Raw genomic sequence first — 23,819 nt, forward strand, 5'->3', positions numbered from 1 at the left:
TTGCCCTTGAAGGAATGCAGAAAACATTTATAGAAATTGTCCCAGGAAAGAAGAGCAGATCATCAAACCAAATGAATATTAATGTTAAAAAACAACATGGCTGCCTTATTTTAGAAACAGCGCCCCACCAGGTTGTGTCTTGTATTCCAGCTCAATGTCACTGAGTGAAAGGGGCTGAGGTGCAGTATCGCACTCCACCTGTGGACAAGGGAGGCGCTGTTTTTGCAAGGAGGCACCCATGTTTTTTTTTAATCCTTTTCTAACCCTTTAAATTTTGACTGTTGGCCATCTTAGGAGGTCTGTAAACATTGGTTAGAGACACAAAATGGCTGCCTCCACTGTTGCTATGGCAATACATACATATAGAAAGGTACTGATGGCTTTAGAAGTATTTGATTGTTACAGCATAGCGTCTCATGGTCCACATTTGCAGTCACTGACCCATCCGGTGTCCTTCACAAGCGGAACTGGATGACGGCCATTGTGCATCATGGCAGAACCAGGGCTCTGGTGACATCTTGTGGCCATCATCAGGTCATGCATAAAAACAGCCGGTATATAAGGCACAGGAGCAGAAAATGAATGTCTAAGATGACGGTCATGATGATGCTCAGATTGGCAAGGAACTCCAAGCCACTTCTCCCGCTATGTAGGTCGCTTTCACGTTCAGGTCGTCGTCCAGTTGTAGAAAATCTGAGAAAAAGGAATAGAAGAAATTGACTTTGAGAGAAAAAAGTAAAAAAAAAAAGGGCAGATACAAATAATTTAATGAGCCGCTGGGAGACACCTCTGGTGGAGGCTGATCAGGCATGTTGAACTCTAACATGCCTGATCCTTCGTTTTGCTAACAATGTTACTGGGGGAGAGTCGGAACACCCCCATACACATGATATAGTCGACCAAACTCACTGAAATCATGGGTGGCTAAAGGGGGTTCAACTGACTTTCCTCTAAGACGCATGGGCACCTTAAAGGATGAGCGATGATACAGGCTCATGCGTGTGACGGTATCCGATTTTCAGTCTGCAAAAAACAAAACAAAACATACCTTCTGTGTGCATAGTTCCCCCCCCCTTACTCCCATCAATTGAAAGGGCTGTTCTCATCCGTAGATATGGACGGCAATAGGATCTGCACTGCGATTTCCGTGAAAAAAAGACGCATGTGTACGGAGCCCCATAGAAATGAATGGGTTAGTGTGCTATCTGCAAAAAGAGGCTAGTACATTGAGGAAAAATACCAGTCTTGTGCACGAGCCCTAAGAAGCACTCCTATAATTTCCAAGCCTAATTAATGGATGGCCATAGATGTCCTGCCGAGAACTCCATCCATGGCAATCCCAGGCCCATTCTCTCTATGTTAAAGAGTCACTCTACGTTCACACGAACTCTACGTTCACACGAATCCGATACGCAAAAATTGCGGATCGGATGCAGACTGAAACTACGGCCGTGTACATGAGCCCCAAGTGTAATTTGCCCCTCCTTATCTGTTCTGTGAGCTGAAAACAAACATAGTAGGACATAGGGGGAAAAATTTCACAGCAGTACAGTGCTGGCAGACTTCACAGAAGGGAAATGCCCCCTGCTTCTGAGAGAAATGCATCTAGCAGTGCAGCTGAAACAGGGAATAATGTGGCTGAAAAAGACCTACTACTTCCCGGTTACGATTGTACAAAGAAGCATAGCCATTGTGCAAACTTTTTTAGTAAAACTAAGGTACGCCTGAAGTATTTGAAAGGTATCCAGTCAAACCTGCATCTGCTCCGAACTCCAGTGTCCCCTTGCGATGTTGCAGGCCCAGGAGCTGTGCTGGATGAAGAGATGCTGCTTCTAAAGCTTCCTCCACTGTGCAACCTGCGGCCATCATACTATAATGTTATAAATCTCTATACACAGTATACTACTTAATCAATCTATCTTTCCAGCCTGAAATGGCTGATAACAGGGGACAACAAGTACAGGGGTCATCTTACACATTTATAGGCCACTATTCTTATGTCTTGAAGAAGACCAAAGAAACAGTAATAGCAGTGACTTACGCGTTCATTAGTATAAGTCAATGTGTATAGACTAAAGCTGCCCGTAGACGTCTGTTGGTGGATCATGCCCGTTTTATTAGGGTCCATTCAAACAACTGTATTTTCGGGCCGCATCTGATCCGCATTTTTTTTGAAGATCAGATGTGGACCCATTCATGTCAATGGAGCCGCAAAAGATGCAGACAGTACACCGTGTGCTGTCCGCATCTGTATGTCCGTTCCGCGGCCCCGCAAAAAAGACAGAACATGTCCTATTCTTTCTCCATTTTGTAGACAAGAATAGGCACTTCTAACATAGGGTGGAATGTGCCGGACCGCAAAACAGGGTACTGTCGTGTGAATAGATCCTTAGGATCTGCAGACAATCAAACGTCTATAAGGCCAGGCAGCTGCCATCGGGAGAAACAAGGTGGAATTTTCCGGTCTGATCCTTTTGTTTCCCATGGGGATAAGTGGCCTGGCAGCTGCTCATCCACATACATGTTAATGGATCTGTGTCAATGGGCATTTTTAGGCTGGTTTTATACAATATAACAGTTAGGCTACATGCACACGAAAGTTGTTTGTTTCCTTTCCGTTTTATTTGCGGATCTGCAAAAAATGCGGACAGCACACCGTGTGCTGTCCGTATCAGTATGTCCATTCTGTTCACAACAGACATTCATGCCTGGCTGATCCAAGCATGTATATTTATGGTGAATCAAGGGAGATAATCGTCAGCCATTGGTCTAGGGCAGGGGTCAGCAACCTTCGGCACTCCAGCTGCTGTGAAACTGCTATTCCCAGCATGCCTCATTCATTTCTATGAGAGTTCTGAGAAGAGCGAAGGAAGTATGCATGCTGGGAGTTGTAGTTTCTCAACAGCTGGAGTGCCGGAGGTTGCCTACCCCTGGTCTAAGGATTGGTAAGGGTCACAGGCTGAGAAGCCGTCAATGTACATTAGAACTAAAAAGGACACTTTCAAATTTTTGCATACAATTTTTGGGGGATTAGTCCCTGTATTTGATAATTTTGACCAGTAGCTAGATGCAGGCAACTATCTGATAATTCAAAGAAGGTAATAGAGAGAGCTACATAATCAGGGATGAATAGGCCACCGAGGCCAGCCTGCCCGGGGCATTACAACAAGCCAGCTGTCAATACATGATTTCATTTACCCTCGGCAGCATAATCAATATCTGACAGCATATAGCACACGCAGAAGAGAGTCACTACTACGTAGAAGGGTCAATGGAGAGGATTTACTGTTTACCGCGGTGCCATACCCTGCCATAGACATCTACTATCCATACCCTGCTTACACTATGTACCCAGATGCCTAGAGTCCTCCCTACGGTCGTATGAAGCCTGTTGCCTCTAAGTGTTAAGGTCACTTACCTGTAGCTTCACGAAAATGCCTTACGCACATATCCATCGTAGCAATGCTGCCTGCCAGAGTGCGAGTTCCTTGAGGTGTAAAAAAAAATTATAATTTAAAAAAATTGCTTACTGGGCAATCATCCATGCGACGCCTCCTCCTAGATTATTGTTAATATCTAGAAACCGTCAGCAGGCAGGTGCTTTTTTATTCATTTATATAGTACCACATGACCATCAGAAGAGCCAGATTATAGGGGCCGTCCCATCTGGACATGTTATGGCATATGGACATCATAGAATGGGGTGTCTGATGTTCAGGACCCCCTTTGGGTCAAAGAGAAGCTGCCGCTCTGGGTGAATTCAACATAGATAATGTATTACACACAGGGGTGGACTGGCCATAGACATTACAGGGAAATTTCCCACTGGGCCAATGCCTGGAGGGCTGCCCGAGACTTGATGCTCTCAGCATTAAGTAATGCTAGGAGCATCAGGTACTTATGCTTCTGGCCAGCGGCCACAGGTGTCCTCCTGAATTCAACTGTATCACCTTCCTTAGTATGGCGATAGGACAGTATTTATGTACTTTGGTAGTTGTTCTGCTGGGGCGGTATTTTGTGCTGCACTATGGTATTGCTGGCCCCACCTTGTCCCTGTCTACTTGTGGCTTGTGTTGTCCCACCTTCTGTCAATTTGAACTCGCCTACAACATGGGGCCACTTTTAGTTTTTTGTTGTTGTTTTTTTTAAACCAGGGCCACTTTAAAAAGGATAACTGTCATATATTTTTATTTTTTTTGCTAAAGTGTAGGGCAAGTGATAGGTAACAATTTTGCAATAGACTTTATTTAGCCAAAATGTTTATTCTTGGTAGAAAACTGGGGCTGAAATGGCCCTTAGCAGCACTCTTCAAAAGAGCGTTGCTAAGGGCCATCCGTCTCCGATTAGAAAAGGGGAGACGGGCTGTGCAGACGCTGTGCTGCTGACTCGTGCTGAAGGCTGGGCACAGGAGTCTTAGGAGTTAAAATTACATTTATATTCCCCCTTTGAATGCAATCTAATGCGCCGTTACATTCACTGACCTGCGATTCCTGTGATAATAATTCATGAATCAGCCGCCGGCTCACTGCGCACAGCGCTTCTACTTCCGGCGGCTGCTTCATGAATTATTATCACAGGGATCGCAGGTCAGTGAGTGTAACGGAGCATTAGATTGCATAGAAAGGGGGAATATAAATGTAATTTTAACTCCTAAGACTCCTGTGCCCAGCCTTCAGCACGAGTCAGCAGCACAGCGTCTGCACAGCCCGTCTCCCCTTTTCTAATCGGAGACGGATGGCCCTTAGCAACACTCTTTTGAAGAGTGCTGCTAAGGGCCATTTCAGCCCCAGTTTTCTACCAAAAATAAATGTTTTGGCTAAATAAAGTCTATTGCAAAATTGTTACCCATCACTTGCCCTACACTTTAGCAAAAAATGACAGTTATCCTTTAAGTTCCCAGTCCGCCCCTAATTACATAGTCACGATAAATCCTGAACGTCTTCATATCAAGAAGAGTACGACAACTCACCAGCCACAAAAGCGTTCAAACCGTCTATCAGTATTTCCTGCTGACCCAGGGTGTGTCTGCCTGGTCCGAGCCCCATGGCTGTGATGGCGTCCGTCACTAGGACCAGACCTAGAATGCAGCAAAGTATACAGATATAACACAGGCACCATGATCTCAAGCTCTGTAGTCTGTACAATATCTATTAAAGGGGTTGTTTGGGTTCCCCATTTTCACCCAGGCAGGCCCTCTGATGCTCTCCCTTGCTGTGCGCTGTATCACGCAGGGCAAAGACTCTTTGTTTATATTTTATTCACTGCTAGGTGGAGGCTTCTGCCCAGCAGTGTTCCCGGTGACGCCCCCGGCACTGATGGGCGGGCTTTAGTGCCGCCCTAGCCATTTTACAGGTCAGGGTAGCGCTAAAGCCCGCCCATTTGTCCCAGTGGCGTCACCAGGCTCACTGCTGGGCGGAAGCCTCCACCTAGCTTACCCATGGAGAGCCTGGTATGTCACTGGATCTCCAGAAAAAGCCCTTGCCCTGCGCAATTCAGCGCAGGGCTGGAGAGAGCATTGGAGCATGAAATGCTTGTTTTCTCATGTCAGAGGGGCTGAGCGGGGGAAGATGGGGATAAAGCTGAACCCGGACAACCCCTTTAAAGTAGGTCCTTTAAAGTACACGGCACTAAGTACATTTCATGCCATCAGTAGTTATATGCACCTTTGGGGTGGGCACGATGGGCGATCCTTAAAGCAGCAGGATTTGTGTGTATTCCATCTGCGATCATCCCATAATAAACCGTCCTCCCAGCCGGAATCTGATCACTTGTCAGTAAGCCGACAATGCCGGGGTCCCGGTGGTGGAACTGTGAAAACATCGGGAAAGATGACTATTTGGCAGTCTACTATATGTGCATCGACAATATACAACACTGAACATTCCTGATAACAGGGAACAAGTATGTCCGCCTGATAACAAGTACACGTATGTCAGTGGACACCAGAGGAGGCACATACCGGCAGCATGGCGTTAAAGAGATGTGTAATAAAGGAGGCCCCAGATTTTACAGCATCTTCCGCCTGAGATAAATTGGCCACAGAGTGCCCTAAAAACAGACAGGGGAGGTTACACGTCTTATAGCAGAAGATTTACTGATAGGATTCTATACTGTAGTGTAGTACAACCTAAGGAGACACAGATCCCGCGCTTCACCAGCTCTTTGATCACCTCCCCACTCTTTCCCATCTCGGGGGCAATGGTGACAATGTTGACTCCATCCAAAGTTCCATAGGTGTCCAGGAGCTCTGAGAAACCGGCCTCGCTGAAAGATCGCAGACAGTTCTCGGGGTGGGCTCCCTTCTTCTCAACACTGATGTATGGACCCTCCAGATGGATACCTGCCGATCAGTTAAGTTACCGACAATGCTTAGCAATAAACACCATGTATCATTAGGGCCTAGTCCGTGTCCAATCCCCACGTTTTGCGAATCGCAGGCAGACCCTTTCATTTCTATAGGTCGCCAAAAAATGCGGACAGCACAAGGATGTCATACGTGTCGTGTCCGTTACGCAAATTATAGAACATCTACTATTCTTGTCCATTTGGGGCATTTCTATAAGCGCTCTTTCACACGAGCAGATGCCGTGCGGGTGATCCACTGCGTGAAAGAGAGCCAAGCCCCGCTCCGGACAGCAGAGACACGGAGCATTGACATGACTGATAATGCTCCGTGCCTCTCTGTGACCTTTTTACTACAAAATCACAGTGAGATAAAGTTGTCACCGTGATTTTGTAGTAAAAAGGTCACAGAGAGGCAAAGAGCATTATCAATCATGTCAATGCTCCGTGTCTCTGCTGTCCGTAGCGGGGCTTGGCTGTCTTTCACGCAGCGGATTCCACGCATGGGATCTGCTCATGTAAAAGAGCCCTAAAGAAACTGCGGCGTGTACATGGACAGTATCCGTATTTTGCAGATTCACAGACCACAAAACGGATCAGGTTGTGTGCGTGAAACCCAAAATGATTGTGCAAGATTTGGAAAGAAGAGAAACAGCGCCCCTTGGGGCGCTTCTGATATTGCAGTCTGACTTTATTGAAGGACTGAATAGGGCTGAACTGCAATATCAGACACAGCCTGTGGCAGCCACGTGTTTCTAATCCTGTACAACCCCTTTAACAAGGTTTTAAAGGGGTTGTCCCATTACAAACACAGGATAGGAGATGAGTGTCTGACCGCTGTGACACCCACTGATCACGTGAATAGGGGCCCTGCGTTCCCCTGTTTGAATGGAGTAGCTGTCATGCATGCGCACAGCCGCTCCATTAAGCTCTATAGGAGTGGTGAAGATAGCGGATAGCTGGGCTATCTATGGCGATCCCAAAGAGTTAAAATAATCAGCCGTGTGCATGCGTGACCGCTGCTCCAATCATATGGAGGACACAGGACGATCAGACACATCCCCTATCCTGTGGACAGGGGATAAGTGTTTGTGGTGGGTGGACCCCTTTAAGACACAACAGACTTCAATTTAACGCTGGTTCGAAACCACAGACCTAGGTGAATAGAGTTATATAACGCATCATTACCCAACACTCCGGCCCCCCCTGGTCCACCATCTCTTACAGGAATCTGAGGAAGCACCTATGGGAAAATACATAGAATATTAGTAATATAATATATTACTATATATAATATTATGTTCAATACTGTCTAAAAATAAATAAAAAACTTCTGCCAAGTTAAATCACCCACAATAGCTGCTTTTCCCACTGAAATCAATAGAGGTTGCAGCGCTACCGTTTCCATTGAAATCTATAGGGACTACACAAAATGCAAAGGAAGCAGTAGTGAAGCCACTTTGAATTAGTGGACTTCATTAGGAAAAAAAAAATCATTAAAACAGAATACAGACTGAAGGTAAAGTCCAACACCCACGTGCCTGGCAGATATCCCAGGATCAATGTCTATGAAATTAAAGCTCAAGCTATAAAAAAATAAAAAAAATCATACAGCCACCAGATAATTCCTGCCCAAAGGCCAAAGTCCGCATTGCCGGATCTATGGTCCCATCTTATGCCTTGCAGTGCTGGGATCCTGGGTTCAGATCTGACTAAGGACAACATGTGCATGGAGTTTGTATGTTCTCCCCCATGATGATGGGAGGATTTCCTCCCATAATCCAAAAACCTATGGCTATACAATGCATTCAGCAAGTCTTCAGAGCCTTTCAGTTTTTTCACATGTTGCTCCTTGTGCTAAAATTCCAAAAAATCATATTTTCTCCTAATACCCCATAATGAGAAAGTGAAAAAACAGAATTTTAGACATTTTGCCAACTTATTAATAAGGAAAAACTAAAAATTCACACCCTTTGTTATGACACCTGACATTTAGCTCTGGTGCCTCCTATTTCTCTTGATCATCTCTGAAATGTTTTTTCACCTTAATTGGAGTCCCCAGTGGTCAACTCAGTAGATTGGACATGATTTGGAAAGACACAGCCCGGTCTGTATAAGATCTCACAGGTGACAATGCATATCAGAGCAAAAACCAAGCCGTGAGGAGGAAAGAACTGCCTGTAGAGCTTACAGACATGATTGTGTGGAGGCACAGATCTGGAGTTGGTGGGGGGGGGAAAAAATAAAATAAAAAATAAATAAATAAATAAAAAAAAAAAAAAAATTCTGCTGCACTGAAATTTCCCAAGAGCTCAGTGGCCTCCATAATTCTTACATGGAAAAAGTTTAGAACAACCAGAACTCTTCCTAGAGCTGGCTGCCGCATCAAACTAAGTAATTGGGAGAAACTGCCAGATGGTCAGCCATCACACCGCAGCCTCCACCAGTCTGGGCTTTGTGGCCAGAAAGAAGCCTCTACTCAATAAAAGACACATGAAAGTCATCTGGAGTTTGCAAAAAGAGAAAAGAAAAAAAAAGCACCCACAGGACTCTCAGACTGTGAGAAACAAGGTTCTCAACATTCTACGTTTTCCCTGCTCGGATAAAACCAGGATTGAACTTTAAGGCCTCAAATCTAAGCATCATATCTGAGGAAACCAGGCCCTGCTCATCACTTGCCCAATACCATCCCTACAGTGAAGCATGGTGGTGGCAGTTTCATGCTCCGGGGGGGCAGGGAGACTGGTCAGGGTTGAGGGAAAGCTGAATGGAGCAAAGTACAGAGATATTCTTAATGAAAACCTGATCCAGAGCTCTGGACCTCAGACTGGGCCGGAGGTTCACCTTCCAACAAGACAACGACACTAAGCACACAGGCAAGACAACACAGGAGAGGCTGAGGGACAACTCTGTGACTGTCTTTGAGTGGCCCAGCCAGAGCCATGACCTGAATCCCATTGAACATCTCTGGAGAGACCTTAAAATGGCTGTCCACCGATGGTCCCCATCCAACCTGACAGAGCTTGAGAGGATCTGCAGAGAAGAATGGCAGGAATTCCCTAAATCCAGGATGCAAACCTCATGGCATCCTCTCAAGAAGACTGGAGGCTGTAATTACTGCCAAAGGGGCTTCAACTAAGTCCTGACTAAAGGGTCTGAATACTTATGTCAGCGCAAGATTTTAGTTTGATGTTAGTGTGAAGACTTTCCGAATGCATTGTATCTATAAATAATCCTTTGTGTTTGAGACTGATGATAAAAATGTCAATCTGCACAACGCTGCGGGATATGTTGGTGCTATAGATACAACTTGGAAATAAACAACTATCCATGAAAAAAAAAAAAAAACATGCATCTGATGAGTAAGAAAATGGAAAATCCTGTGGGATTATTTGGTATTATAGGCCCTCAATGTGTATGAAGCCACCTTTAGAAAATGTCATACCTTGTAGTAGACAGACGAGGGTGACGTTACAATAGTCGGACAGAAGGAGGTCACACCATGTGGTAGGATGCTGCGAGCCACCAGAGAGATCCCCGGTCCTGTTTCATCCGTTTCATGGGAAAAATCCACCCCGAATCCGCCTAAAGGAAGGAAAAAGGGAAAGAAAGGAAATGGCTTCCATAAATCACAACCTTCTGACTGCAGCAGATCGGAAAACTGCTATCCGAATAGTCAAGATCACAGAAATCCCAATACTGCGAGGACGTTCTACGCCCGCTTCCCAATGTAACCTATACAGAATTAGGGCCCTTGCACACGATCCAGAGAGAACCCAGGGCCCAGAACATGAAGGGATTAAGACTTTTATTTCCTGCTTATTTCCGGCATTGATTGTCCGTACAGGAGCACACAGAACCATAGATTACAATGATGCTGTGTACGTCGGGCCGCCCGCGGGGCTATTCTGCACTCATAAGATTATATGAGTGCGGGACAATAGCCCTGCGGGCGGCCTGACGTGCACAGAGTAATTGTTATCTATGATGCTGTGTGCTCCCCTGTGCATGATGTATGCCACTCCGGGACATATGGCCCGCTCACGGACCGAATGTCTCGGAGAGCATACGATCGTGTGCAAGAGGCCGTAAAATGGGTCTGTCAGCAGGCTTGACCCTTCAGAACTGCTGCCAGCACTCTGCAGGTCATAGGAGAGCGTCACAGAGATAACTAAAATGGGGGGTGGGGGCAGTTTGAAAACTTCTGATGTCTGTTACATGCATCATTCTAAGGCTGAGTTCACACCGATGTTGCGGGAACATGCGCGATTTTTCCGCGCGAGTGCAAAACATTGTAATGCGTTTTGCACGCGCGTGAGAAAAATTGGCATGTTTGGTACCCAAACCCCAACTTCTTCACAGAAGTTCGGGCTTGGGATCAGTGTTCTGTAGATTGTATTATTTTCCCTCATAACATGGTTATAAGGGAAAATAATACCATTCTGAATACAGAATGCTTAGTTCAATAGCGCTGGAGGGGTTAAAAAAAATAACAAATAATTTAACTCACCTTAATCCACTTGCTCGCGCAGTCGGCATCTCTTCTGTCTTCTTATTTGCTGTGTGCAGGAAAAGGACCTGTGGTGACGTCACTCCGGTCATCACATGATCCATCACCATGGTAAAAGATCATGTGACTGACCATGTGATGACCGGAGTGACGTCACCACAGGTCCTTTTCCTGCACACAGCAAATAAGAAGACAGAAGAGATGCCGGCTGCGTGATCAAGTGGATTAAGGTGAGCTAAATTATTATTTTTTAACCCCTCCAGCGCTATTGTACTATGCATTCTGTATTCAGAATGCTATTATTTTCCCTTATAACTATGTTATATGGGAAAATAATAATGATCGGGTCCCCATCCCGATCGTCACCTAGCAACCGTGCGTGAAAATCGCACCGCATCCGCACTTGCTTGTGATTTTCACGCAACCCCATTCATTTCTATGGGGCCTGTGTTACGTGAAAAACGCACAAAGAGGAGCATGCTGCGATTTTCACGCAACGCACAAGTGATGCGTGAAAAATCACTGCTCGTGTGCACAGCCCTATAGAAATGAATGGCTCAGGACTCAGTGTGGGTGCAATGCATTCAACCCGCGCGGAATACTCGCCCATGTGAAAGGGGCCTGAGGGCTCACGCACACAGCTGTTGCCCGTATTGCAAACCAATTCACTTAAATGGGTCCGCAATCCGGAAGTTGCGGTGCGGAGTTCTTCCGTGGGGTTCCTCTCCGTGCCTCCGCACTGCAAAAAATAAATAAAAAAAGAACATGTTCTATTTTTTTGCATTACAGACGGATCACGGACCCATTCAAGTTGAATGGGCCTGGATACGTCTATGGAATTCACATGGATGTTACCCATGCATTAGGGACTACGATGCACGGAACGGCCAGGCAACAGCCCTAAGGCTGCATCCAAGTCATGTCCGTGTCCGTTTTGCCTACCGCAGATATGCGAAACACGGGCACCGCCCATGTGCAACCAGCATAGCGGTGCGGACCCACTGAATTAAATGGGTCCGTGATCTGCAAGATGCGGCCAAAGATAGGACATGTCTTTTGCTGCGCCGAGGCACGGACCCAGAAGCACATGGAAGAGCTTCATTGTTTTTACTCTGGGTTCGTGCTGCAAAACTTAAGACATGTCCCATCTTTTGCCGCATCTTGCGGACCACCCTGCAATCTAGCAGTAGTGGCCGTGCTTGCTCACTATAGGAAAAAGCCCCAGCCTATGCTTACTCCCACCAGAGAAGCTGAAACCTTTTCCTATACTGTGTAACCACGACCATCGCTGCTGGACTGAAGGGTGGCCGTAACCCCTGGAAACGAGCAGTGTATAATGTGATGGAAAAACTGATCCAGCCAGCAAAGGAGGCAATATGGACAATCGCAATACATTAGTAAGTGCCTTGTATTAACTTTCTCTACATGATAAATGCCATTTGCTAAAGTGAGAAAACGCCTTTAAGATGCACAACCACAAGTGGCTGTGTGGCCCTAACTTAAAGGGGTATCCCCATCTTGTACTGTCCCTTTATGACTGGTGCGGGTCTGACCTCTGGGACCCTGACTGATCCTGAGAATGACTGGGGTGTAACACTGTGCAGAGAAAACATAGATGGCGATACGCCGTTCATTATCAGGGTTGATGAAGGTCCCAACCCCCAAAAGGAGCCGCATCTAGAAGTCAGCCCCTTACCATTGATCTGGACGTCAATGAATCCTGGCGCGAGGATCCGCCCCTGGCAGTCCACCTGAACATCCGCAGCTCCTTTTTCATCAAAGAACAGTTTTTCGGGGTTCAGTATCTTCCCTTGTCGCACCCACAGATCCTCCCTGTAAGAGGACAGAGATGTCACGTCCATTACACAAGCCTGAGGGGTGATGAGGCAGAGACACGAGGCACAGAGGACCTCAGGCATCAATAACGGCTGTAGAATAAACGCAATCATTTTACGTGCACTTTTCTGGTGAAAACCGCAACATTTTGATGCGATTGTGAAAATCAGGAGAAAAAAAATTATTCATGTAAGTAGTCTCCTGTGATTCCAGTTTATCCATCTTTCTAGATGATCAAATTCTGGAATAAAGGAACTTTACTTTTTGCCATTTGAATCTGACCACTTCCCTCCCATTTAAACAGAGATTATGTTGGATAAAACCTGCCACAGACAATAAAAGGGAGACTCCATGGTGACAGACCCTATTAAAAGGACAGCGAGGGAAAAGGGGAGGGGTTTTCCGACAGCAACCAATCGGATTCCAGCTTTCATTTCCAGGCAGTCTCCATGGAAAATGAAAGCAGCCTCCTGATTGGTTGATAAGAGCAACGATTCGATTTTGTTTGGACTGCTTCTGATAACCCTGCCCCCCTCGGGTCACTCACCATTGTAATTTATGGTCTCGGAGGATGCGGCAGTTCCTGAACTGGACGATGGGGGCGTCGGACACGGACTTATTGGAAGGCATGGCGGGGCATCAATCACCTGTCAACCTCTCTTGTTAACCCTCTTCTTCCCTCATTCTCCCCCAACCAAGGTTTCAGTAGCAGAAAAAATCCGAGCCTGTCACATGAGTCCGGGTCACGTGACAGGACGTCCCTGCAACGGTCACGTGACACGGGGAGCAGTCGCGGCCATGTTGAGAAGGTCAGTTCTGCCATCTTAGGAAGGTCGTCCGTTTTGAGATCACCTTTTTGAGGGCCTTTTGCTGTAGAATTCAGCCCATGTATACCTGCAGGAAACAGCCTGATATCCTAAATATGGGATTTGATATCTTAGTAGTAAAATTACCAAACCACACCCACATTGGGGCGCTTGTGCCCCCCCCCCCCCCGTCCCTTCCTTATGATAAGGCAGTGATAGTTGGGGTGAATGACTTGTGGCTTTCTGGTGTCTGTATTATTTAGAGAAATATAATAATGTGATAATATACTGTATGTGACGGGGGAAATTATATTAACAATTCTATAATTGATGTAAATTTGATTACTTTTCTGTCAGGAGAATTTGTTGCAGTAATTTTTGCGCCTGTCTTATTTATCTGAATAGCCACTTACCTGTTACACTGCAGGGCAGAACTAGAGGCCATTATTAGGCCTCCGGCTGCCATAGAACCCCTGGGGTACATTACTTCAGAAGCCACTTAGACACAGCATCTGAGGGGTTAATCGGCCAGGATCAGAGGTTCCTCTGATCTCAGCCATTAGAGCAGGAGCCAAGGTAGCCAAGCACCCGCTACACCTGGCACAGGACTCCTATGTCAACTCTTTAAAGCAGCACCGTACAAGGGGCATTATTAGGTTTTAAGACCCTTAGGCCTCTTCCACACGCGTGTATCGTCCGTGTTCTCCACTGATTTTATTGTGCTTAATTACACAACAGTAATTTTCTGAAGAACAGCGGAGACAGACACTACTTTGGTCCGTGATGCTGAACAAACACACCCCTTGAAATCAATGGGTCCGTGAAAAACCACCGATACAACCAGCGCCCCTTTCACACGTCTGTGGTGACATCCATGACAAGATGGTCAGTGGTTTACCCGTCTTTGGTCTGTGTCAGTTTTTTCCCCTGCGTGTCATCCGTATTCCACAGACACTGCTCGCCTAAAAATTAGTTTCCAGAACATCTCCAGTCCTACCAATGGTCCGAGAAAACCACGGACCAAACGCAGATGGCATCCGTGGTTTTTCGCAGACCTATAGACTTCAATGGGGGTGTCTGGTCCGTATGGCAGACCAAAATAGCAAAAAGCAGGGGTGCACAACCCGCGGCCCGCATGTGGCCCCCAGACCCATGGTTTGCGGCCCCCGTTCAGATGGGTAGAAACACAGCTGATCTTGCGGGTTTTCCCTGTAACTGGGGCTCCTTTGGATGCCCCCGTTAAGCCTCATTCACACGTCAGTCTTTCACGGACGTGTGCTGTACGTGTTCTTCACGGACAGCACACGTCCCCAATTATTTTAATGTGTGTATTCAGACATCAGTGTTTTAGCACGGTCCGTGGGTCAGTGTTTTTAGCACGGATGCAAGCTCTATTTTGTCTGTGTTCATGGATCCATCACGTCCATTATAGTCTGTGGGTCCGTGAAAACCACGGGTGCCATCCGTGTTTCACGGATCATTAAGAAGAGATGCTTTAAAAATTATTTTTCAGCTGTTCAGTGTCAGTGAAACACGGATGCAACACGGACAGCAAAAAATTGACACACGGATCCTTCACGGATGCATCACTGACCACCTGCTCACGGATTTGAGCACGGACACGGACGTGTGAATAAGGCTTTACAGTGGAAATAATGCAAAAAAAAAAGTCTCTTATTGTCTCCAAAAAGTCTTTCAGTGACCTATTGGGAACAAATTTTGTGAAAAAAATATCTAAGAAAATAAGTTAAATTATAATTTTTTTTTTCCATCTTTAGGAAATTGCCCTTTTATTTGCCTTTATTGCCTTTATTTTAGGCGTTATTGCGGATACAGGTTACCGTCGGGGGAGGGGTGTTCTCCCCCTCGCTTGATTCGGCGTCTTTACGGTGTCCCCTCCTCTCCTTGCCGACAGATGTGCGGCACCATGGGCGCCGCCATCTTCCGGAAGTGATGCGCACTAGGTGCGCTACGTCACTTCCGGTTTTTTCGTCCGATGCGGTGGGGTTTAGTATAAATCTCACAGCTCATTTTTGCTCTCCTCATAAACATCCTGAAGGTTCAGGATAGCCTGGGGAGACACATAGGGTCAATTTGAGCCTGGTATAGGCTCTATTACTTCTCTGGGCTGGTTTCGAGTGAGGCCCCGCCCAGAGCCTGTCATTCAGTGCTCTGGTTGCACCGCTTTCACAAGCTAGCTCCAGAGTTCCCTGTGCTTTGATATATATTCTAGTATATCGCTTGGCTTGGGTTTTTTCACAGCTCTATTTTCTTCAGTGCTGGTGGGCGCCCATATGGTCTCATTTTCACCTCCACTTGGTGTTTGTAGGTGTTATGACCTGTTTGTTCTTTTTCTTACAGTTATGGCTTCCCCTAAGAATTCTGATCAGCGGAAGTCTGCGGCCAAAAGAAAGCATTTGGCCTGTTACGAGTGTAACACACCTCTGGATGACAACTGCCCTTACTCAAGGTGCGAGAGTTGCCGCACACAGTCATCCACGGAACCCACGATGCAAGAGATGTTTCAATGGACAAAGACCTACGTGGATGATTCCATTAAGGGAGTAGTGCGCCTGCTTAATAAGAGGCTACCAGGATCCTCTCAGACTCCCATGGAAGTGGCTGCACCGGTCGAGAGACCTAATCCCTCTTCGGTGGGGTCTTCTTCCGAGGAAGAAGAATTAACTTCTTGCTTTTTTCCCCCAGAGAAAACGCAGAAGTTGCTGTAGTCCATCAGGTCGGGGGACCAGGATGTTGACATGGGGGAGTCCTCCGATCCCGCCGGACGGACACAGCGTGTCTTTAGAGCGGATGAGACCCTCCTCTCTGTGATGTGTACAGAGTGGAGAAAGCCTGAGAAAGGCCCAGTCCTTACCAGGAAGTTTAAGCTCATGTATCCGATGGCTAAACCCTTGGTGGAATCGTGGGGTTCCGTTCCCAAGGTGGACATGGCAATAGCCAAGTTGTCCAGGCGCACTCTGGTCCCTGCAGACGATGGGTCTAGTCTGTAGGACCCTCTAGACCGGAGGGCAGAGTGCACCCTTAGAAGGGGTTACGCGGCGGCTGCTGCCTCCGCATCAACATCAATTGCGGCCACTGAAGTAGCCTCCTTTTTACGCTCCAAACTCAACCAGATCCAGACGGACGTGGACCAGAGCGTTTCTAGAGACGACATCTTGGCAGCTTTTAAATCAGCCAATCTGGCTATGGATTTCTTGGTCGATTCCACCCAAATGCAGCTGAAGCTGGCCGCCAAGACTATGGCTCTGGTTTCAGCTGCCCGCAGACCGCTTTGGCTGAAGCCATGGATCGCGGACAACGCGTCCAAATTCAATCTTTGCGGGCTCCCCTTCGAGCCGGATAGGCTGTTCGGGTCCGAATTGGACAGAATCATGGAGGGACTCTCCGACAAAAAAGGGAAGAGTCTCCCCCAGCAGCCCTTTCGGGGTCGCCCCAGGCAGGATAAAAAGGATTGAGGCCGTTCAGGGCAGCAGGCTAGGCGCAGAGATTGGGGGGGGGGCCGTCTCGTAGATTCTCGAGACGCTCCCGCAAACCCACCAGGGAGGCAAAACCCTCCTGACTATGGGCCTCTCCGAGGCTCTTGGATAAGCCCTGCTGCCCCTGCAGTATCTCCTCTAGATTTTCCCGTACCCCTCCCCCAAATTCCCGTGGGGGGCCGTCTCTCCCACTTTAAAGACTTTTGGGCCCAGCAAGTTGCAGATCCCTGGGTTCAGGATATAATTTCTGCCGGTTACCAGGTAGATCTCATCTCCCCCCCTCCGGAGAGATTCATCACCACGCGAAACTTCGGGCCTGCCAAACAAAGGATCCTAGAATCTTATATTCAGGACTATATCTCCAAGGGAGCCCTGGAGGAGATGCCGGCAGGGGAGAGAGGCCTAGGGATTTATTCTCCAATGTTCCTGGTTCCCAAGAAGACGGGAGATCTCCGGATGATCATCGACTTGAGATTCCTCAATCGATTTATAAGGAAAACCAGGTTTCGTATGGAAACCATAAGGTCAGTCAGCCATATCCTCAACTCTGGGGACATCATGGCTACTCTGGACCTCAAGGATGCGTATCTTCACATCCCGATCCATTCCACTTCCCGGAAGTTCCTCAGGATCGCGGTCCAGATTTTAGGGGTTCGCAGGCACTTTCAGTTCGCCGCGCTTCCCTTCGGAATCTCTTCCACCCCCCTTATCTTCACCAAGGTGGTGGTGTCGGTGGTGGCAGCTTTGAGACTTCAAGGACTGACTATTATTCCCTATCTGGACGATTGGCTTTTCATAGCCTCTTCAGTTCCGATCCTTACCCACCATCTTCAGATCGCAATCTCCTTTCTCCTCCACTTGGGCTGGATTATCAACTGGCAGAAGTCGAATGTGAGCCCATCGACTTCAATCCATTATTTAGGATTCGTGGTCGACTCTGTGGAGATGTCCCTCCAGTTGACTCCAGAAAGGAGAGCGCGGATTCAGGACCTGGCAAGGGTCCTTTATGTCCCTCGTCGAGTCTCCATCCGGACTCTCATGAAGATGCTGGGGCTCATGTCAGCGGCTGCGGACGCAGTCCCTTGGGCACTGTGGCACCTCCGTCCTCTTCAGTCGGAGGTCTTACACTTATGGAACGGCAGCCCTGCGGGGCTAGATTCCCTGTGTTCCCTGTCCGGTCAAACCCAGAATTCCCTCAGATGGTGGTTCCATCTGCCAGCAGGGAAGTCTATGACCCAACCAGCTTGGGTCATATTGACTACAGACGCGTCCCTTGTAGGCTGGGGCGCTCACCTGGACGGATCCCCAGTACAGGGATCTTGGTCTCCTCTGGAGCGGCATCTTTCTTCCAATCTTCGCGAGATGCGAGCTATCCGGCTAGCCCTCCTTCACTTCGCCCCTCAGATCCGGGGCAAGGCAGTGAAAGTCCAGTCAGACAATATGACTGCGGTTCTCTATATAAACAAGCAGGGAGGCACAAGATCATTGCCCCTTCTGTCAGAGATCGGGGTAATTCTTCGGTGGGCAGAGACGAACCTTTTCCATCTATCTGCCACTCATATTCGAGGCTCCCTCAATATGATAGCGGACCGCTTAAGTCGAGGATTACCGACCATGGAGTGGTCTCTGCATCCGGAGATCTTCAGGCAGTTAGTTCACAGATGGGGTATGCCAGAGGTAGATCTCATGGCAACCAGGTTCAACGCCAGGGTGCTGAGGTTCTGTTCCCTGTACAGGGAAGACAACCCCCTGGCGATAGATGCTCTGTCGATACCGTGGAGGTTCAGGCTGGCTTACATCTTCCCTCCGTTTTCCATGATACCGAGGGTATTGATGAAAATCCGTCAGGATCAGGCCTCGGTAATAGCCATCATACCGTTCTGGCCCAGGAGATCCTGGTTTACCCAGCTCATTCAGACGAGTCGGGGACAATACTGGAGACTCCCCCGGAGCAGACCCTGGTGTCGTGGGACACTCACCTCTACCCAGATCTGCACAGGTTCAACCTGACAGCCTGGAGGTTGATCAGTCCCTTCCCAACATAGAAGGGCTTTCCGAGTCGGTCCTGAGAACTTTGTCGCATTCCCGAGCAGAGTCTACGAAGAAGGCCTACTCCAGGATCATGAGAATCTTCATGTCATGGTGTGATTCCAAACAGGTGGCGTCTGCAGATCCACCCCTTCCTGCGATATTACAATTTCTTCAAGATGGATTAGATAAAGGTCTTTCTCCAGCTACCTTGAAGGTACAGATTTGTGCCATCTCGGCCTGTCTCAACAGGCCACATTCTCGGGACCCACTCATTAAACGCTTCCTGAAGGGAGCTGAAAGACTAAAGCCTACTATACTGAAACCCATTCCCCAGTGGGATCTTTCAGTAGGGCTAGCATCTCCCCCCTTTGAGCCTTTGGAGGAGGTGGAATTCAGATTTCTGACTTTAAAGATGGTTTTTCTTCTGGCTGTAGCTTCAGCCAAAAGGGGCTTTCTCTGCAATTCACCCCTATATTATCTTCCTACAGGACAGAATACTCCTGAAGTTCTTACCCTACTTCAGGCCTAAGGTGCCTACCTTCCAAAATATCAACCCGCTGGATATTTCAAGGTGCCTCCAGGTCTATGTGGATAGATCCAGAGAATTCAGGATAGATGAAAATCTCCTTATCCTGTTTGCCGGTAAGTCTAAAGGCCGTAAAGCGTCTAAAGCTACCATTAGTCGCTGGATTAAGGAAGCCATCAGGGAGGCCTTCGTCTCCCAATCCCTAGATCCTCCGGAGTTTGTGAGAGCCCATTCTACTAGGGCTGTCTCCACCTCTGTTGCGGAGAGAAGACTTCTCCCCTTAGAGTTGATCTGTAAGGCGGCTTCCTGGAGTTCTGAGTCAACCTTCATCTCCCATTATAGGATAGATGCTAGGATGGCAGAGTTTTCGGCCTTTGGGCAGACAGTTCTTAGTTGTGCCAGGCATGAGGACCCTCCCTAGGGGATTCTTCTTGCTATCTCCCCATCTGTGCTGCTGGTAGGACGTAAGGGAATCGTTAATTTCTAACGATAATTTGTTTTCCCTTAGTCCTAACAGCAGCACACAAATATCCCACCCTAAATACATTATTCTTGTTAAAAACACGGTGGGCTGGGGGGCGATCTCCTTCCTTTCAGGGAGCTGAAGATCGTTTATTGGTTCTTGGGCTCATTAAAAATTCCGCCGGTCCTACCAGTCCACAGGGGGCAGTTAACCCCATCTGTGCTGCTGTTAGGACTAAGGGCAAACAAATTATCGTTAGAAATTAACGATTATGACTCTCAGTAGTTTAGAGATAAGGATTATTACATGACAAAGTGAAAGCACCAGTCACACAATTAGAAAAACAGTTAACCCTTTGTGACAGAATGGCTTAATATTTTTTTAATAAAGACCAATCGAAAATATTATTTTTAGCCAAAAATGAGTAAAATGCAATCATAAAGAAAAATTGCCTCCAAAGGTGTACATAACCTTTAAGCTGCCCATACGTATTCAATATATGCCGGTTGAACAATCTTTCGGGCATCCCTAGGGTGTATGCTTTTGGCCAGAAGTGCCTTGTGGTAGGTGATCAAGGGACCGCCGGATGAGCCAGGGGTCAAGAAGTACTTGAAAGTCCGAGGTGCAGAAGTGCCCCATAAGTGGTGACCCTGGGGGTGCCTGAGGTCACTGGGGGTGCGATCCAACTGAGTGACGGCACATTTACACGCACTTCACTTTCACACATATTGAGTGCACACACCTCTATTCTTTGCCCGGCGTCAGGGAGAGGAATTCTTATCATTCCAGTCAAATATTCGGACTGTGTGACCATATTGGCTCCTCACCCCCCCCTGCAAAACCATAAACTATTCCACAGGGGAGAGGCCAGACCTAGGGCCAGATTTATCATGACTGACAGCTCACTCCACTTCCACATATGGCTAAAGTCAGTTTTAGCCAAGTCATATTTCTGATCGGCCCTTTAAGACTAATAACTGTGGTTTGACGGTAGCAGTTTATCAGTCAGTAAGCAGCTTTTCAAAGTCGCACATCTTTACGAAAAAGTCGCATGTTCTATTAAAAAGTCTCACAAGATAAGCATGGTCCTCACTGGAGTGAAATTGCACATTTTTTTGCGACTTTTTCGTGACTTTTTAAATAGTCGCAATAGTAAATCTGTCTAGAGAATAATTTACATAAGAAAACACGCCCACTTTCAGAAAACTGGCGACCATAGTGCAGAGCAGAAAAAAGTTGCAAATTTTTGCGCAGTTTTAGTGATTTTTCACTCCATTATTCTGACTTGAGCTAATGATAAATCTGGCCCCTAGACTTTTGGCCAACCCCTGGGGTGGCAGCCAGAGCAAGACTAGCACTTCTCCAGCTTTGGCTGTGGGATGGCCCTATTCTTTTGCAGGAGCCTTCTGGCCTGGTGGGACCAGGATTAGCTTATTGGGGGGGGGGGGGGGGGCCTTCTATTATAGAGAGGCCCTGCGATGGACAGTTTTTGTGTTGCACGTGTGTGGAAAGCATGCTCCTTAGCCTTTTATTTAAAAAAAAAAATGGCTATATGCTCAAGGCATGTTGGATAGTGGGAATCTTGATTCATAGGGAGCCACTTCCAATAGTTGGCACTGGCGAGATAGTTCTCATTCTTGGGAGATACTGCTTTCCATCCTTGGATAAAACAATTGGGTGAAAATATCCATTCCGTCCAATCCTTGTCTCCCCCGACATCATCTGTTTGGGGGGGAGGGGGGAGTCTGGAGCTCCTCACATACATTGTGCTCCCAAGTATTGCAGGGTTGTGATAGAAATGAATAAGGTCACAGCGCGACTTGCACGTTTGCTGCGACCGTGGATTTTTCTGTGACTCGCATGTCGCAGTAGACATGCGAGTTGTGCTGCGACCCCATTCATTCCCATGGTAGCACTGCGATATTTTGTCGCGCCACAGCTGTTGTGGCCATGTCACATTGTAGATGAACCCTTAGAATCTGTTAGATTCACCGACCCTTCAAATTTTTAAGCTGAATGTGCATCTAGTGTGACTATAGTCTTACCGCATAAAGTGGAAAGCCCTGCTGATAGCAGGAGGTAAGTGGGGCTGGGGTGGTGCCGCTTTCTGGTGGATTGTACCTCATGGAGCCAATAGAGGCAACACAAAAATGTCCTGCATGGTACTTTATGCACCAGCTTTACATTTCTTTGGCCGATGTAAAGCCAGGCAGGTGGTTGAAGTTTTTTTCATTTTGTATTGTAGTTTTTGGCTAAGGCATAACATGTGATCGATTTGCAATATAAAAGAATAACTGGAACTTGTAATGCACTTTTAAGCCTTTAGGGGGCACACAGCGAGCATCTGGCCACACTGTCACTGCTCGCTCTAAAATGGAAAGTCTATATTTATAGCTAATTATCATGCAGACCTGTTGTGGTTGGATTTAATTGGGCGAGCCCCTTTCGTTTACTTGCAAATTGGTCTCCGGCTGAGGATTTAAATGCAGGATGCAGACGGAGGAATGGTGAGTGAGGCGGCGGGCACAAGCAGTGATTGACCAGAGCTGGAAACCCCCCCACTGTCATACCCAGGCTGCCGTGTCATAAAGGCACACAAGAATAATGCATGCATCTACTGTGCAGCCCACTGCTCATATGGCCGCTGAGGGATGGAGGTTCCCCTTTGAACATCTTGTCGGGTGCTCTGTAATGTGTATTACATTGAACAGACAATAAGATCCTAAGATTTAGGGCTAATGCACACAACCGTATGTATTTTGCAGTGCGCAAAAAATACAGATGAAGTCTGTGTGCATTCAGTAATTTACAGAACAGCTGGCCCCTAATATAACAGTACTATCCATATCCATAATGTGGACAATAAGACATCCGGAAACAGAATGCATACAGAGTAACTTCTGTTTTGTGGCTCCATTTATGGTTTTGCAAAAAAAAATATATAATATGGACACCAATGGCACATGGTCCCAATTTAACTTGCATGTATAACTCTTCTCAGTTTTGGGTCTGAGAGAAACTGGAACTCACGGAGTGGATTGGGTTGTAGGCGGTAAAGGTGTTGTCCGAGTTTAATTAAAAGCTATGCAGCCCCTGTAAATATCCAAAACAAGTGCCACTTACACTTTTCTCTGTCCAGTTCCCTTGAATTAGACAAAGCTGCAATCCTCTGCAACACTTAGGTACTTTCACACTTGTGGCAGAGGATTCCAGCACCAGAACTGCCTGCCAGATCAGTCAAAACACATGCAAACTGATAGCATTTGTCAGACAGATCAGGATCCTGATCCGGCACTTCAGTGCATTTGTAATACGGCTCCATCGCTCTGGTGTCATCTGGAAAAACAGATCCGGCATTTATTTTTTTTCACCCACTTTTGTGGTCTGAGCATGCGCAGACCACAATACCAGATCTGTTTTGCCGAAACACTCGGGCAGATGGGGGAGGAAAAAAAGCCGGATCTGGTATGTGTTCCGGAATTTTGGATAGAGCTCATACTGTGGTATTATCTCCGTCCTAAAACGGTAAAAAAAAAACTGAACACATCCTGAATGGAATGCTCTCCTTTAAATTGTTATTTACAGCAACTTCTCAATGCTACACCTTCCTTGTTGTTGCTGACCATCTGCTCATGTAACTGAAGCTCTTTATCTGGAACAGTCTTCCCAATTAATGTCTAGGATTGTGATCTCCTTGATGCCCAGAATGCCAGGTGGTGGACCCACTGTAGCCCTAGTCTGAGAACCAGCAGATTGCATATCCTAGCAGTGGCCAAAGACAGAAACCCCTATAGTTTTCCAGGTAGCT

At 47.1% G+C, this 23,819-nt stretch overlaps 1 protein-coding gene across 1 annotated transcript; it reads right to left on the reverse strand.

Annotated features, from left to right (window-relative positions):
- AMDHD2 (amidohydrolase domain containing 2) lies at positions 1-13,430 on the reverse strand. The gene is made up of 11 exons (XM_044303178.1): positions 13,236-13,430; positions 12,549-12,685; positions 9,788-9,927; positions 7,531-7,585; positions 6,128-6,340; positions 5,960-6,048; positions 5,664-5,808; positions 4,970-5,077; positions 3,419-3,487; positions 1,755-1,856; positions 1-693 (listed from the first exon to the last, which is right to left on the reverse strand). Exons 1-11 carry the CDS (start codon positions 13,316-13,318, stop codon positions 611-613), a joined length of 1,224 nt encoding a protein of 407 aa, XP_044159113.1. The 5' UTR covers positions 13,319-13,430; the 3' UTR covers positions 1-610.
- Positions 13,431-23,819: the final 10,389 nt, after the last annotated feature.

The sequence above is a fragment of the Bufo gargarizans genome, chromosome 8 (assembly GCF_014858855.1).
Source record: "Bufo gargarizans isolate SCDJY-AF-19 chromosome 8, ASM1485885v1, whole genome shotgun sequence".
Taxonomy (NCBI): domain Eukaryota; kingdom Metazoa; phylum Chordata; class Amphibia; order Anura; family Bufonidae; genus Bufo; species Bufo gargarizans.